Here is a 16,691-nt window from a genome sequence, read left to right on the forward strand (position 1 = left end):
AGTCACCCGAGGCGATCGTTTGCAGATATTTATGCATACATACTCTTGTCATTTCCTTTGAAGGCTGTGATTTCTTAGATGGAGCTTCCTTATTGGAACTTTTTTAAACGGTTTTTGTTTTTGTACCAAGATAATTTGCTGACGAGAAGCCCGAGGTCACACCACCTCCCAACCCGACCCGCCCCGTGGTGGATTTGATTCTATTAAAACCAAAGGCGGCCGCCCACATGACAGTAAGCCCTTGATCCCGACGATCTTAATGTAAAAGGTGCACTGAATCAGTACACAGGCGCCAACCTGGGAAGCTGCTAATAGACTAGTGGTGCCTTTTTTTCAAGAGAGAAAGAAACTGTGGCAAGCTAAAAGGAAACACATTGCTTTACTGCAAGGGTTTTCGATTTCTATTGTATCAAGCATGTGCTAATACTTTACATAAGTGAAACTATCAGATGATGTAAAAGTACTGATAATGCTGTGACGTTTCCTAAGTAAAAGTAGATCATTGTACACAGACGAATGTTCAGAGAATACGCTAATAGAGGACGCAAGGGAAAAGTGTGATTTTTGCCATTTTAAAGTACAATGCGGAGCTACTGGCAGTTTACCGTGCTATTTTCATTTTTCGTTACAACATATTCTGCTTTCACGGATGATTTAAAGGAATGCATACAAAAAGCGATCGTTACTCCTGGTATGCGTGAAAGGATCTCTTTCTGCCACCTAGTTCCTCCTAATCCTTGCCACAGACGCGTCGACAGTTCAGCGCCTCTAGCGCCTCCTGAAATACTTTATTCGTATTTCTTTCCGGACATATTGTTTTGGGACCCGCTGTCAAGAATTCCCTCTCTTAAAGGCTTCCTCAAATGCCCAAGAGAAGCATGTTCAGGAAAAAACAGCTTCCTTAGGGTCGTCGGGTGGAAAGATGGCAAGACCGATAGGAATAATCCTCGTCGACTGTATGGCCTGACATGTCCTGTTATGTTAGTGAGCCGGGTATATCGTTGTCAGTCGCACAATCATGAGATAATTGCTCATGATTGTGGAGTTCTGAAACAACTACTTGACGTAGACAGAGAACCATTTATATTGTCACATTTAACCGGAATGACACGAGAACTGCAAATGACGATATCATCTTACATATTGTCCGGTTTGGCCTTTTCAGACATTGAAAACATATTGAGACAACACTTGTGGAACAGTCTCGCAGAGCGATGCAAAACATATAATTTGCATTTTCCAAATTCCAAAAAGCTCTTCCCTTCGAATTTAGAAGAGGACGTGAAGCAGATTTGGAAGGAACCCAGCAATGATTTTATAGAAAGTGTCTTCCTAGCAGATTTCATGGATAAAGAGAACCTCTATACTGCTAGAATGGTTGATATCGACATTGGACCAAATGAATGGATATCAATGGATCACACGTTCAAAGTGGCCTGTAACATTGGTTTGAAGAGGAAATCAGATAGTAAATGGGAAACCCTGTATGACTCATTATTTTGTGTCATGAATGAAAAGGGACAGGTAATGGGGTGGCAGTTTACTAAAGGAACTTCATTTGAAAGTGTTAGGAAACTCTTACAAGGAATTAAGAAACGTTGTGACAAAAAGAAACAGATCGTTCGAAGTTGTTATATTGACAATTGTTGTGCTTGGAGGAAAAAACTCCAAGGTATTTTTACATCCAATTGCAGTGTTAAGCTGGACCTCTTTCATGCCGTGTCAAGGGTGGTTACCGAGATGCCTAAAAGACACCCTTTTCATGGTGCATGTTCTAGGGATTTCACACTAGTTCTGAGGAGCATCGATGATTACGGACCAATCAGAAAGAAAACAACACCGGTGGCTAGCATCATTCTTGGCAATATGGATACTTTTCAACAAAAATGGAAGAGTATAGCATATGAAGAAAGACCAATAATAAACATGAAAGCATTTGATGAATTAAGAAAGCTACAAAACCATATAACAAAGGGGTGCTTATCAGAAATCCCACCAGGCTGTGGTTCAGAAAGAAACGAAAACCTACATAAATGGCTAAGAAACGTTGTCTTTCGTAACAGACTTTCTGTCCCGCTGGCTTTAGCCTTATTCACCACTTATTTTTATGTGTGGAATGAGAAACGTCAACATGGTAGTAATGTGGTAGTCTCTCCCATAGAATGTCTGATACTGGGTGAACCATCAGACAGTCCTCAGGCTGAATCATTCGGTATTCCACAAAGTACAGAATCGGAACAGGACATACCTAGCGTATTCTTGGAAGAATGCCAACAGCATCTCTGTGATGAAGAGGAAACTGGCTTGAATTTTTCTGATGTTGCAGGAAATGAAGGGGAGTCAATTGACCAAAACAACTTGACTAAAGAAGAGCTTCATTCCATCATTGACCAGACCCTTATTCTTTATAATCAGTACCAGTCTCTTAAAAAAGGAGGACTACTTTCCGTACTTAATCCGCGTTTTGTGAACTTAATGCACCAGCAAACTCTGTTTGCATTTGATACACTGAATTGCAAAAGAGATAACTTGGATGGCAATATCAACAAACTGGACCCTTTCGTATCCGGTCTAGGGTTTCAAATTGTACCAGTCCCAAAAGATGGTGATTGCTTGTTCACATCAGTTATTTTTCAGCTTGATCAGATGGGGCCTCTATCAGACAGTAATGATCTGCCAGCTTTTATGGAGACACTGAAGCTATGTAGTACCACGTTGGACAAAGTTGTACTCCTGAGAGGGAAACTGGTTGATGAGTGGCTTAGTAACAAAGAAGAATATGAGAAGTTCCTTGTGGACACTGAACTTGAGGACATGGCACCTGATTACAGAAATGTAGGTGTCTTCACCGGTCAGCTAGGGAACATGATGTTGCTGGGACTAGCCAATGTTTTAAAAATGTCTTTTGTGGTGTTTACATCAATGGAACATTTTCCAGTTATACCTGTTTCTCCAAGGACAAGACCTATTACGGCAGCTCCCATATACCTTGCTTACAATCATGCTGGACCAGGTCACTACGATGCAGTGATTTTGAATGAAACAATAACTGCAGCCTCATCAGATGATCCAAATCCCAAAGAAGTGCGAGACGCACCATCCAAGGTGGGCGGATGCAGATGTGGAAAAGGTGCTGCACATAAGAGAACTGCTGATGGAGCAATTAAATCATTTTGTGTCCAGATAGCAGGGGAACGCAGAGTGTCTTGCCCTTGTTTTCTCGCCCAGCAAGGCTGCAATAATTGCAGATGTTTTAACTGCGGCAATCGGTATGGAAAGCAGGACAATTCTGAAAACAAAGACTTGAAAGGAAGACAAAGGAACCGAGATGAACATTTTGTTCAAAAAAACAGTGTAAGCAGTAAGCAGTTAATTAAAGAAAGGAATGTTAATATATCGAAAATGTCATGGTCTGAACTAGAAACGCTTTTATTTGAGAGTGTAATTAATGAAATTACAAGAAAGCCAGATGGAGATGTCTTGTCCACCGATGTTTCATATTTAATGAAGACATTTAATTCTATATGCAACATAATCAATTCCAGCTCTCTACCACTCCCAGTAAATGGGAAAACTATGAAACAAATAGAGGGCAAAGTGAAACATGTAATTCAACAGACAACTTTGTTTAGGGAGTTGTACATGAATCAAGTTTCATTTAACATGTCACGCTGATAATAACACTAGGCGAACGAGCGCAGTCACACAATAGGGCATGCTAAATCATTAATTTTCCCAACTTGTACTAGAAGAAATAAGGAAATAGTTTTTATAAAGCATTACTGCATACAACATCGATTGTATAACGTTTCAATTTCCTTAATTTGCAAGGAGATCATGACAAGGATAGAATTAAAAAATCAATTGAACCTCTACTCGCAGCATGGGGTTTGAAAATGTTTTTGTTTTAGGATTCTGATATTTCATTGTTAATTTGGAAATAAATTCCCCCGAATGACAAATTGTGTTTGTATTAATGACAGAGTTTTAAATTGTCGCCTGTTTCCCGAAAACGGTTTTATATAGCAATTGAACGGACAATCAATTACTGACACTGTTGGATTTTTATAGTTATAAAAACCCATGGCCCCCATGGCCTGATGTATTTCGAGATGTATATGAGATTAAAGTAATGACAAGCCTTGTAAATAATTATTCTTAAACCTCTGCATGACCTTAGGGTCACCTTATCATGGCAATATTTATACACACATTGATTAATATCAGGGATTTGTAATAACAATAATAATAATAATAAAAATAATAGTGAAATACATATTTTAAGAGGAGGCCTCCATCACTAAACACACAAACATAAATTCGAACATGAAGTCCCGAAAAAGATATACATTACAGGGCAGTTGATGGTAAAAAGCCGGACAGGAACTGAGATGCATTTCATCGGTTCAGTTGCATAAGTACGTTTGTCAGAGCAAACTACAATTGCGCTTTTTTATGACTTTATTTGAAAATTGATAGTGCAAAGAGCTTCAAAATCCTTAGTGAAGCAAATCCTCGTGCTTACTTGGTGTCCAATCGGATTTCTTAAAAGCCAAACCCGCAACAGTCAGGGGCGTCCATTTTCCTCCCGAACAAACAACTACAAAAATATGCGGCCGGGCGGTGAGCTGAAACTAGCAATGTGACTGTCTTGCGATTGACGGCAACCGGAAGTAACGCAATTAGTTTCGCCGCACGCGAGTCCTATTTTTAATTCCAAAATCATCCCAGACGTCTTTCCAGATTTTCACACTTTCAGAGTTATTAGAGTAAAACAAACGAGACACATTTCCAGATTTCCAGTTTTCCACACTTCCAGACTTTGGGTAAAGACAATGAAGACACATTTCTCCACATTTCCACACTTCCGGTGTTAACAGATAAAGACAGTGGAGGAACATTTCCACATTTCCACACTTCCAGAGTTATTAGATAAAGACATTGCAAACATATTTCCACATTTCCACATTTCCTTACTTCCAGAGTTATTAGACAAAGACAATGAAGACATATTTCCACATTTCCACATTTCCACACTTCCAGAGTTATTAGATAAAGACATTGCAAACATATTTCCACATTTCCACATTTCCTTACTTCCAGAGTTATTAGACAAAGACAATGAAGACATATTTCCACATTTCCACATTTCCACATTTCCACATTTCCACACTTCCACACTTCCAGAGTTATTAGACAAAGACAATGAAGACATATTTCCACATTTCCACATTTCCAGACTTCCAGACTTCCAGACTTCCAGAGTTATTAGACAAAGACAATTAAGGAAGACATATTTCCACATTTCCACACTTCCAGAGTTATTAGATAAAGACATAGAAGACATATTTCCACATTTCCACATTTCCACACTTCCATAGTTACTAGATGAAGACAAGGAAGACATATTTCCACATTTCCACATTTCCAGAGTTATTAGATAAATTAAGACAATGAAGACATATTTCCACATTTCCACATTTCCACACTTCCACATTTCCACACTTCCAGAGTTATTAGACAAAGACATTGAAGACATACTTCCACATTTCCACATTTCCACATTTCCAGACTTCCAGACTTCCAGAGTTATTAGACAAAGACAATTAAGGAAGACATATTTCCACATTTCCACATTTCCACACTTCCAGAGTTATTAGATAAAGACATAGAAGACATACTTCCACATTTCCACATTTCCACATTTCCACACTTCCAGACTTCCAGAGTTATTAGACAAAGACAATTAAGGAAGACATATTTCCACATTTCCACACTTCCACTTCCAATTAAGGAATACATATTTCCACATTTCCACATTTCCACACTTCCAGAGTTATTAGATAAAGACATAGAAGACATATTTCCACATTTCCACATTTCCACATTTCCACACTTCCACACTTTCACATTTCCACACTTCCAGAGTTATTAGACAAAGACATTGAAGACATACTTCCACATTTCCACATTTCCACATTTCCAGACTTCCAGACTTCCAGAGTTATTAGACAAAGACAATTAAGGAAGACATATTTCCACATTTCCACATTTCCACACTTCCAGACTTCCAGAGTTATTAGACAAAGACAATTAAGGAAGACATATTTCCACATTTCCACATTTCCACACTTCCAGAGTTATTAGATAATGTCGGAAATTGTGCGGTGTTTTATTACCATTATCTTTGTAAACATGAGTTTAAGTTTCATTTGATTAAGTAACGTGATTTAAAAGAAGTGTTAAGTGACGTTGGAACCTGATAGCATTGAACTTTGGAACTGAAAGAAAAAGGAACAATAGAAAGGAGAAAATGTAATGTACTGTGAGAATCAAGAGGAGACGGGAAGAAAGAAATAAAACGAGTGAATCGGGATTTCTGTGAGTGTGTTAGAAGATCGTTCAGCTTTGGAGGCAATTCCTAACACAATTGGCACCTCCGACGGGACCTATTGGGATTTTAGCTCAAACAAGAGCAAGGGATTTGCGAAAAATCAAGTACATAGCGACGTGATCAAGGGATTCGCTGAGATTTGGCAAATCGGCCAAAACAACGCTAAAGCTGAAAAGGGCCAACGCGATGGAGGAACTTACGAAAGAATTTAACGGAAAGATTCTGTCTCTAAGATTCTCTCTGACTAAGAGTGATGAAGTGATCGCTTCCCAAAACGCAGAAGCTATATCGAGACACGAGGCACTATTAATGTCTAAATTGCAGTCCGCTCATACCGTGAAAGAATCCATTATCGAGCTGAAATTTACAAATGGTGAATCAGAGGAGGAGGTCAGCACTTGGGTGAAAGAGCACGACAAATTTCTAAAGGTAGCGGATGAAAAGGCCTTGGCAATAAGACAACTAGTGGGGAAAATGGAAGAAGACAAGCGACTGGCAGACAGGATGGAATCTGATAAGAAGGAAATGGCCCTCGCGAAGATGAAACACGAGGAGCGAATGAGCCATGAGCGTGAGCTGTTAGATCAACAAGTGAGATTTCAAAAGGCCGTAGAAGCCAGTCAGCAAGAACAAAATGCAAAGAAAACCGTGACTGCAAAGCTGCCAAAGCTTTCTATCACAAAATTCGACGGAACACTTGCAAATTGGCCGCCGTTCTGGAATAAATTCGAGGCCGAAATCGACCAAACGGAATTAGCGCCTGTGACAAAATTCGCCTACTTGAAAGAGCTAGTGGAGCCCAAAGTCAGGGCGGATATCGATGGCTTGCCGCTAAATACAGAAGGATATGAAAGAGCGAAAAACATAATAAAGGAAGAGTATGGGAAAACGAGTGAAATTGTCAACGCCTACGTCAATAACATTCTGGAACTCCCCACCGTGACGAACGCCGACCCGAACCGAGTGAATTCTTTCTATAAAACCCTGTTATTTAACGTCCAGTCACTGGAAACACTTGGAAAAATCGAGAGAGTAAACGGGATGACAAGAAGCGTGCTAGACAAATTGAAAGGAATTAAAGCCGATCTGGTCAGGGGACAAGAAAACTGGCAAGACTGGGATCTACCTCGTTTGACCCAGGCCCTGAAGAAATGGAGAGATGTAAACCCAGCGACTGAAGAAAATAACGTCGCAAACAAGTCTACGCTCCCCAAGCGCCCTGAGAAAAAATCTCCCCTGTACCATGCAGAAAATAGAAACCAGCGCCTTTGTGTTTACTGTGATGACGCCAATCACATCTCGCGGGATTGCACGCGCGTGTCCACGATGGACGAGAGGAAGAGAATGCTCGCGCGGAAACGAATGTGCTTTAATTGTACTGGGCCGAAACACCATGCTGCCGAATGCAAGAGTAAAATGCGTTGCCAGAAGTGCGGACAGAAACATCATACATCGATTTGCAACCAAGGAGACCAATTAATGACTGCCACCGGGAACAAAGGGCGTGTAGTTTATCCTGTTGTGAAAGTAAGCGTGGAGGGAGTACTGTGTCGTGCACTTCTAGATACAGGAGCTGGGAGTTCATATGCTTCGGCCGCGCTGTTAGAGAAACTTCCCAAGCGCCCTCGTGCAAAGGAGGTTCGTCGAATAGAAATGATGCTGGGATCGACCACACGTGAAGTAGAACTTTCCACAATCAAAGTACGCTCAACGGATGGCAGTGAAGAATTAAACGTTGATGTTACCAAGGTGGAAAGACGGGAATTGCTGATGATCGATAACCCACACTATCAAAAGATTATCAATTCGTACGATCATCTAAAGGGAGTTGAGATGACGGACTGCGACCCTAAGCCACATCTTCCAGTACATCTGATATTAGGGGCGAGCGAGTATGCAGCGATCAAGACGTCCGAACGGCCGCGCGTTGGACTGCCAGGGGAACCAGTGGCAGAGAAGACTAAGCTGGGGTGGACTATTATGTCACCGGGAACTGAGATTGACCACGGGAATATGCTGCTGACCCAAACGAGTCACGTGGACTATGCAGAACTATGTCGGTTAGACGTTCTAGGGCTTGAAGATACCCCTGAACATGATCAGCGCGCAGTCTACGCAGAGTTCCGAGAGCAATTGGTACGGCATCCCGAAGGCTGGTATGAAGCCTCGCTGCCATGGAAAGGTAACCACCCGCCTTTACCGAACAATAAAGAAGTCAGTTTGCGAAGGCTCAGCAACCTCCACAACAGACTTCGACGCTTGGATGTGACCGAGACTTATGCAGAGATCATCGGAAAACAGAAGTCCGAGGGAATAGTAGAAGTTGCAAGTGATCCGCCGCAGGGAAAAGAATTCTACATTCCCCACAAGCCGGTGATTCGTATGGGAGCTGAAACTACAAAGTTGAGGATCGTTTATGACGCCTCATCTAGTGCGAAACCCCAAGTTCCAAGCTTAAATGATTGTCTGTATGCCGGGCCGCCGCTTCAAAATCACCTGTGGAGTGTTTTAGTACGCATGCGTTTCCATCCAGTCCTTATCACTGGGGACCTGCAACAGGCCTTTCTCCAGGTGCGCATCAAGGAGGAAGAGAGAGATGCACTCAGGTTTCATTGGAAGACCAGCGAACATTCTGAAGTAGAAGTGTTGAGATTTACTCGAGCGCTGTTTGGTCTTGTGCCTTCTCCCTTTCTCCTCGGGGGAGTGATAGAGTGTCATCTTGAAACCTGGGAAACTCACATGCCACAACTTGTTGCTGAACTGCGCAAAAGCCTGTATGTAGACGATCTGATCAGCGGGAAACCAACAGTACCCGAAGCGCAACAGCTGAAAGAGGGAGCTATTAAAATCTTCGCGGACGCTAAATTCACACTGCACAAGTGGCACTCGAATGTTGCCGAGTTAGAAGGGAGTGAAAGAAGAGTCGAAGATGAGGGCACGTTTGCCAAACAGCAGCTCGGCCAATCAAAAGCAAAGACCGGTGGTTTGCTTGGACTCCCGTGGGACAAACAGGAAGACCAGATCAGTGTCGTTTTGCCTCAAAATGAGGTAGTCGCGTCCAAAAGAGCATTGTTGCGTAATCTAGCAAAAATCTACGATCCCCTTGGTCTTGCGGCGCCTTTAACTATCAAGGGAAAGTTCATCTACAGAGATGTATGCAACGTGAAAGTGGCCTGGGATGCGCCGCTACCCCCACAGCTAGCAAATCGGTGGACACGATGGAAGAAGGAGTTACCAGCCGAGGTCATGGTAGCAAGGGCCTTAACGTGTGCGCAAGAGCAGATTGAAGAAATCGAGCTTCACGCCTTCGGGGATGCAAGTAAGAACGGAGTGTGTGCAACAGTGCATGCAGTTGTGAGACAGCCATCGGGTGTGAGCCAGGGATTGGTTACTGCAAAAGCTCGACTAGCGAAGCAGGGGCTCACCATTCCGCGATTAGAGCTGGTGTCGGCGCATATGGCAGCAAATCTTATCACAAATGTAGGAAGAGCGCTCCAGGGTTTTCCCGTGAAACAGTGCTATGGATGGCTGGACAGCTCAGTGGCTCTCCATTGGATAAAGGGTGGTGGCGAGTACAAACAGTTCGTAGCAAATAGAGTGATGAAAATACAAGGGCATTCAGAGATCTATTGGCGCCATGTGCCCACCAAGGAAAATCCGGCAGACCTGGGAAGTCGAGGAGGGCAAGTCGATGACAGCAAGCTGTGGTGGCAAGGACCGGAGTGGCTTTCAAACAAAGACAGGTGGCCTACAGACATCGTGACAAGCGCTACTCCTGAGAGCCAAACAGAGGCTAAAGTTACCAAAGAACTTTTTAATAGAGCCACTGCATCAACTGACTGCCTTGATGATCTACTGGGAAAGTTTAGCCTGATAAAGACGTTAAGAATTGTCGCCTGGGCCACGAGATTCATGCGAAATTCACGCCTAAAGAAACAAGAAAGAATGGCGGGTCCGCTGACAACCTACGAGATTAATGAACAACATCTGTTCTGGACCAAGCGCGCTCAAGAGATTCAAGGTGATGAAGTGACAGAAGACCGGCAAAGGCTGGGGTTAAAAGAGAATGAGCAGGGGATTCTCGTCTGTCGAGGTCGAGTTCAGGGACACTACCCCGTCTATCTGCCTGACATGCACCCCTACACAGTGAAACTCGTTGAAGAAGCCCATTGTCGTACTTTGCATGGGGGAGTCGGTTTGACAATGGCGCGCATCAGAGAGCGTTATTGGGTGCCGAGGCTCAGGCGTCTGACCAAAAAAGTGATTAAGCAGTGTTATGGTTGTCGCCGTTTCCAAGTTAGGGCCGCTGCTAGACCACCACCTGGAAATTTACCACGAGACAGAACCGAAGGAAATCGCGCCTTTCAAGTTGTCGGAGTTGACTTCGCGGGACCCATCAAGTACCGTGTGACCCAGAAGAAGGAAGGAAAGGCATACATAATCCTTTACGCTTGCAGCCTTACGCGAGCACTCTATTTGGAACTCAGCAAGAGCATGGAGACTAGCGAGTTTCTAAGAAGTCTAAAGCGCCTAATAGCCAGGAAAGGAAGGCCGGAGAAGATTTATTCGGACAACGCAAAAACGTTTGTTGCCGCAGCAAGTTGGCTAAAACAAGTCCAGCAAGATGAGCAGTTTCACCATTACCTGTCGACTGAGAACATCCAGTGGCAATTCAATTTGAGCCGCGCCCCATGGTGGGGCGGTCAGTTTGAGCGGTTAGTTGGCCTGGTGAAGCGTTCCCTTAACAAAACGATTGGAAATGGTCGCCTCAGATGGGGGGAACTTGAAGATGTACTCCTGGATGTGGAAGTGACCTTAAACAACCGCCCACTAGGTTACGTGGAGGATGATGTTCAATTACCTTTGATCACACCTAACAGTATGCAGTTCATCGGTACCACTATCCTACCAGAGAAGGAACCACATCGTGAGCTTCGTGATCTACGTAAACGGGCTAAGTACATGAAAAGGTGTAAAGACGCCATGTGGACCAGGTGGACCAAGGAGTACCTCAGAGGCCTTCGCGAGCGACATAACTTGAAACATGACGGGAAGGGAAGCACTTTGACTGTTGGCGATGTTGTCATAGTTCATTCGGAAGATCGAAACAGAGGGAAATGGCCACTGGGGATAGTAGAGAAGCTGTACACTGGCCGGGATGGAGTGGTTCGAGGAGTCAAGCTGCGGGCGGGAGGTGGTCACCTAGAGAGAGCAGTAAATCATCTCTACCCCTTGGAACTGTCGTGCGACCGGACGCCTTTGACACCCCAGGAACAGCTAAACCCGGAGGCTCGAGAGTTCAGACCCACCCGGGACGCAGCAATTGCAGCGAGAGTACGAATGCAAGATATTGCTAACGAAGAGCAAGCCAATTGAACATTGAACATTTGAATTTAAGACGACTCCGTGTAGAGTTTTGAACATTGATCCTTTGTTTCCTTTATCGATTTCACTTACAAGAACCTTTAGTTTTGATTCAGTTTCTGGAGATAAACGCAACATATGCCTCCTAAATGTAGGCATATGGGGGGAGGGTGTCGGAAATTGTGCGGTGTTTTATTACCATTATCTTTGTAAACATGAGTTTAAGTTTCATTTGATTAAGTAACGTGATTTAAAAGAAGTGTTAAGTGACGTTGGAACCTGATAGCATTGAACTTTGGAACTGAAAGAAAAAGGAACAATAGAAAGGAGAAAATGTAATGTACTGTGAGAATCAAGAGGAGACGGGAAGAAAGAAATAAAACGAGTGAATCGGGATTTCTGTGAGTGTGTTAGAAGATCGTTCAGCTTTGGAGGCAATTCCTAACAATAAAGACATAGAAGACATATTTCCACATTTCCACATTTCCACACTTCCACACTTCCACATTTCCACACTTCCAGACTTCCAGAGTTATTAGACAAAGACAATTAAGGAAGACATATTTCCACATTTCCACACTTCCACACTTCCAGAGTTATTAGATAAATTAAGACAGTGAGGACATACTTCCACATTTCCACATTTCCACACTTCCAAAGTTAGCAACTAAAAGTACTCGATTCGGATCTTGTTTACTATGGGTAATGTCGACCGAGGTATCGGTCGATATAGCGGTCGATATAGCGGTCGACATAGCGGTCGACAGTCGGTCGATACTCGGTCGACAGTCGGTCGATACTCGGTCGACAATCGGTCGACAGTCGGTCGACAGTCGGTCGATACTCGGTCGACAGTCGGTCGACAGTTGGTCGATATAGCGGTCGATAGTCGGTCGACAGTCGGTCGATAGTCGGTCGATAGTCGGTCGATAGTGAGAAAGACTATCGGCCGAGTATCGGTCGATATTTCGACGACGCACCTCGACTTACTATCGGTCATATGTCGGTGATATATCGGTCAACTGTCGGTGGTATATCAGTCAACTGTCGGTGGTATATCGGTCAACTGTCGGTGGTATATCGGTCAACTGTCGTTCGAATATCAGTCATGTGTTAATTTATCAGGTGAGTCTAATGGCTCTTGTGGTCCCGCAGTCGAAGAATACTTAAAGAACGACGAGTGAAACGAGTGCTCCCGCAGCCCCGAAGTGGAAGAATAATGAATAGGAAAAGGCAGTTCATGACATGCTTTAAATACACATCTTTTATTATCGGGCTTGGACCACTGTTTTAGTGTATACTAAATACATATAGGATCACCCCCTGCCGTCCTTGGCTGGCCATAACCCTAATCATGTTCTACCAAGCGTTTACATGAAAAAGGCACCTCTTACAATAATAAAAAACCTGTTGAAGGCAGAGAAACCAAACCGGCAATGATACCCAAAGCAGAGTGATATTGAGCTTCAAATATATACAGAAAAGGTTTATAAATTTGAAAACGGAGGAAAAATTGCCCTCTTCATCGCTTGGTAAGAATTTCCCTTTTGGATGATGCTTCCTCGAAAATTCCTTAACTGACTGGCAACTGGCAGTTAGCAGTCAACTGGCAGTTAACAACGGCAGCAAAATGACAAAAACAAGGGAAAAAAGAAAAGCGAAAAAAAAAAGCAGAAAAGTCTAAAGAAAGGCATGCTTTCATGTTTAATTTTGAGTAGTTTGGACTAAAAACTGACCAAAAATGTCCAAAAATGCGAATTTTTCAAGAATCTCCACGTGTAAATGGGGGCAATCGGTTCATATTTCAGTAATCTTGCTCCAATTTCTTCTCCAGGGCTATTGATAACGGACTAAAAACCATACAGACCGACAAAAAGCTCGACCGATATATCGATCGACTATCGGCCGACTCTCGACCGATATATCGAACGGCTATCTTCTGACTATCGACCAAGTGTCGACCGACCATCGACCGAGTGTCGACCAATTACTGACCGATACATCGGTCAAGTATCGACCAACTATCGGCGAAGTGTCGGCAAAGTGTCGGCGAAGTGTCGGCAAAGTGTCGGCGAAGTGTCGGCAAAGTGTCGGCGAAGTGTCGGCAAAGTGTCGGTGAAGTATCGACGAAGTGTCGGCGAAGTGTCGGCGAGTGAAAAGCTATATCGGCCGAGACACATCTGGAACGACCATGGGACCGTGTCTCGACCGAGTGTCGACCGACTATCGACCGATTATTGACCGCTATATCGACCGAGTATCGACCGAGTATCGACCGAGTATCGACCGAGTATCGACCGAGTGTCGACCGAGTGTCGACCGACTGTCGACCGAGTATCGACCGACTGTCGACCGCTATGTCGACCGCTATATCGACCGATACCTCGGTCGACATTACCCATAGTAAACAAGATCCCTCGATTCTACCGTGACAAGACATTGTAGTGCGTTCACGTCAATGCATAAGTTTGTCTCTATTAAGACTACCTGGTTGCATACATTTGTCATAAATTAACGATAATGTTTCTCTTTTGCCCATTCCATTCTGATGACGCGTTCTGTGCTCTTCTACCCGAAGTAAAAGCCACATTTTGCTCATTGCTCGTATTTTTCCTCGCCCCTGTGGGGCTCGGAAAAATACTACGCAACTCGCAAAATATCCGCACGTAATGCTAAACCATCGAATAAGGTGTATTTAATTGTAGAAAGAGAAAGAATATAGGCTGCTAAAGAAAGAGTTCCTCTTAGAATGAACTTTTATAGATTCATAGTAAGCAAAAACAGCTGCGTTTACTGAGGTTTAGAAGCTTACCTAACGTTGATTCAGTGTAGACTATGGTTCAGTTATGAAGAAGCTTCAAAAGCCTGGAATAAACAATTGACCACATTGATCAACCTTTTATAGATGAAGCATTACCTCTTACCATTACCTTTTGAATGTAATTGAGCTAAGCAACTGAAAAAAAAGCAAACTGACCTCGCAATTCATTGCTACAAGTAGAAGCTACCAGAAAAATTGTCACATGTACTCTCTTAGGTCCCAGTATTTTGCTCGGTCGATCTGCAAAAAAATTGGAATGTCGGTAAGGGAAAACTAAACGAGGAAATTGGATCGAATTATGTCAATTATCTGGAGAAGCGATAAATAGGTTAGTACGATTTCTACGGTATCAATAAGAGTAGTATCAAAGTTATAACTTGAATATTTGAGCCTTCCGTAAAATTTAGCTCTCTTGGCGGAAGATGTTATGGATCATGTGTGTATTGAAAAACACTGAAGTCATGTTGATTCTTCAGATGATTCTCTTCTCTAACGCTGCTCATGAAATGGGTAAGTTAACCTTTCCGATCAAAAAACTAAAGCTGAAGGTAAAATGTTAAAGTACAGAAGTAAAAACCTCTTGACTTTCCAGGAGCAAATGTCTAATGTAGAGAAAAAAAGGGACAGAAGAACTGTTAAGTAAAAAAAGTAAAGTCTCGGGTGGTACTGTCATATATGAGCTGAATTCTATGAGGAAAATACTCAGTTTATCATTTTTTTATGCAGAGATCGCACAAATTCGCAACGATGAATTATATAAATAGCCTTTCCTGAGTTCCTCGGGGAATAGTTCTTACTCAGTTCATGAACAATCTAAGTAAAGTAAAGTCTTAAACAAACCTGTCGATGATCTCCGATGTAGGTAAACAGCTTAGACAAGCTCCAACAGTGGCTGAGTTAAAATGCAACCTACTGCTTTAATTCACACTCAGTCCGCTGTCGAAAAACAGAAAAAGACTCACCATGATTGAAAGATAATTAGCAGAACTTCATGTCAGTGTTTAGAGACATTTGTAAAAACGGACTAATCTTTACCTAGAAGACTGAGTCCAGAATTTTCAAAGTAAGGAACTCACTGAATTAAGTAACGCATAAGTGAACACCACTTTTTCACCTTCATGTTGTCACATTTCTGTATTTTATTTGCAACACAATTGATCAGAAACTATTGATATATGTTTTTATTAAAAGAAGTTGCAGCTTTGTTGATTTTCGTTGATTGCGTTCAGAAGGAAGCAGAAGTCTGTTTAAAAGTGAGAACATCATAAACTTATCGAAAGACTTGGACGTTCACGACGGTCACCGATCCGCTTCAGCTGCTAATTTTATTAAGTGTACTGATCATCGTTTCACAGAAAAATCCCTTTGCAAGTTGAAGTTAATGACTGTTCGAGAAGAAGCATCCTAGAAAGGTTCCTGCAGTGTTGACTCAATATAACAGAATTAGTTTTGTGTCAGAAGCTTGCAAGTTTGTTAAGACTTTCATTTCCTTACCATTAATGTCGCCATTTACCCCTAAAGCATACACTGCAGATACTGACTAGTGACAAAACAAGTCACAAATAGAGAAGTAATTCCGTGGCGTTCATTCACTGTTTATTCATTACAGCCTTGAACTTTAAAGTTTCTAAACTAACAACAGTAGATACTCGAATTTCAGAAAGTCTGCTTACCGGCGTCACTGGGCGATCCAAATGTATGGCTATACATAAATGACGAATGTGTACATCAAGAACCAGGGATAATACTAAGGTACCCGATTTCTCCTTCTTTGATTTGAGACAAATTAAGACTTGGAAAACCGAACAGTTAGCATGGCATTGGAGATATTGAAGCTCTTTCCCATCTGCCTCGGAAGTGAGACATATGTACAAGATTAGTGGGCGCTGGTTTGGGTGCGATGTGTTATGCGGTAATTAAATATATTTACATTGAATGACGTCAACGTCTGGGCTGGAATCGCGCGATATTTTGGAGAGAAACAACGGATCATTATTGAAAGCTATTCAACTGTGCACACAACGTTATCTGATATTATACTAAGGAAAGAGTAATTTCAAGTGGCACACTTTTCAGATATTGGCCAGTGGGGGTAGCAGTGTATCATTATAC

General features: G+C 42.6%; 3 protein-coding genes across 3 annotated transcripts in view; 1 reads left to right on the forward strand and 2 right to left on the reverse strand.

Moving 5' to 3' along the window:
• The window catches only part of LOC140950811 (NLR family CARD domain-containing protein 4-like), a 39,633-nt gene extending 24,055 nt beyond the window's left edge, over nt 1-15,578 (reverse strand). Inside the window, exons 1-4 of the mRNA XM_073400033.1 lie at nt 15,420-15,578; nt 15,157-15,181; nt 14,736-14,819; nt 14,571-14,623 (exon numbers count right to left, since the gene is read on the reverse strand). The gene's annotated coding sequence lies outside the window, so the exon portion shown is untranslated. The remainder of the gene's footprint in view (nt 1-14,570; nt 14,624-14,735; nt 14,820-15,156; nt 15,182-15,419) is intronic.
• LOC140949512 (uncharacterized) overlaps nt 1-16,691 on the reverse strand; it is a 188,174-nt gene that overhangs the window by 56,819 nt on the left and 114,664 nt on the right. The window lies entirely within an intron of this gene.
• On the forward strand, nt 7,157-12,202 carry LOC140950069 (uncharacterized). Its single transcript, XM_073399235.1, has one exon. The coding sequence runs from the start codon at nt 7,436-7,438 to the stop codon at nt 11,768-11,770; it is 4,335 nt and encodes a 1,444-aa protein (XP_073255336.1). The 5' UTR covers nt 7,157-7,435; the 3' UTR covers nt 11,771-12,202.

Source organism: Porites lutea, chromosome 10 (genome assembly GCF_958299795.1).
Source record: "Porites lutea chromosome 10, jaPorLute2.1, whole genome shotgun sequence".
NCBI classification, from domain to species: Eukaryota; Metazoa; Cnidaria; class Anthozoa; order Scleractinia; family Poritidae; genus Porites; species Porites lutea.